General features: G+C 40.7%; 1 protein-coding gene across 1 annotated transcript in view; it reads left to right on the top strand.

Annotated features, from left to right (window-relative positions):
• Window positions 1-1,226, top strand: part of LOC101847626 (rabphilin-3A) — a gene marked incomplete at its 5' end in the record, with an annotated part of 17,271 nt that overhangs the window by 7,353 nt on the left and 8,692 nt on the right. The window contains 2 exon segments of the mRNA XM_035973335.1: window positions 68-220; window positions 672-741. Of these exon segments, the coding sequence (XP_035829228.1) occupies window positions 68-220; window positions 672-741 (223 nt within the window).

The raw sequence follows: 1,226 nt of genomic DNA, 5'->3' as shown, positions 1-1,226 counted from the left end.
TCCCTCCCCCCCTCTCCCCACCCTACCCCCTCACATACACACACGTGATGCATCATCACCCCACCAGCATTCAGCCGTGAGGGCTCCACGCGGTCCGTGGGAAAGGCCAGCCTGGGCACGGAGGAGGAGCTGGACAACATCGACATGGCCATCAACCGCTACGTCAAGGCCTCGCACGCCGTGGACGAGGAACAGCTGTCCTCCCCCGACAGCGAAGGAAGTAGGTCACCGTCTGCCCGCCTCACACCTTTAGCCCAAATACATAATTATATGGATAATGTATGCCCGCCTCACACCTTTAGCCCAAATACATAATTATATGGATAATGTATGCCAGCCTCACACCTTTAGCCCAAATACATAATTATATGGATAATGTAGCCCACCTCACACCTTTAGCCCAAATATTATTATGCTCTCGTTTGTTTGTGATTTTTTCACCAATCTACCAGATTTACCAGTTTTTCATGAACTTAACTGTATAAATTTAGAAAATAGAAGGAACTCCCTTTTTAAAAATTGTAATATGTCAGACCATGAGATCCTTGGCCTGAACCATTGACGATATTCAATATTAACAATAGCAAAAAAAAGAAAAAGAAATAACTGGAATAAATGGGGCCAAAGATGAATGTACTATTTTTTTTTCTTTCTTTCTGTCGTTCCGTCAGCCTCGCTGGGTCTGCTTGAGTTCTCTCTACTTTACGACTCAGTCAACAACGCCCTCCACTGCACCATCACCAGGGCTAAGGTAAGGCAGAACATTACCTCCATGTGTCGCATGCAATCCACTTAAGTGTATGTGCATATTTATAATTATGTATTTATGTAGATACGTATTTATAATTATGTATTTATGTAGGTACGTATTTATAATTTATATTTATGTAGGTACATATTTATAATTATGTTTTGTTGTTTTTAATTTCCATTTGTCAGTCAACTCGCTCGGATTTGCTGCCTGAGTTCCTATAAACTGAACTGAGTGGAAACAGTAATTTACAGTAATCTCTATATATTATATTTCGGAACCACTTAACTTTTGAATTTGATAAAATTAACGGTGGTTCAGAATCATTTAAAGGCTGCACAGTTTCATTGAGGAGCCTGAAGTCACTGCAGTTTAATTTTCAGTTTTTCATTAGTTTCGTTTAGATCTAATCTTGGGAAAGTCCGTCTTCAAAGCGCCATTGTAAACAAGTGAGAGTTCCGTTCACAAGCAGTGC

Source organism: Aplysia californica, unplaced genomic scaffold, assembly GCF_000002075.1.
Source record: "Aplysia californica isolate F4 #8 unplaced genomic scaffold, AplCal3.0 scaffold01144, whole genome shotgun sequence".
Lineage (NCBI taxonomy): Eukaryota > Metazoa > Mollusca > Gastropoda > Aplysiida > Aplysiidae > Aplysia > Aplysia californica.
The sequence above is the reverse complement of the archived record's forward strand: the minus strand, read 5'-3'. Positions and strand labels throughout refer to the sequence as shown.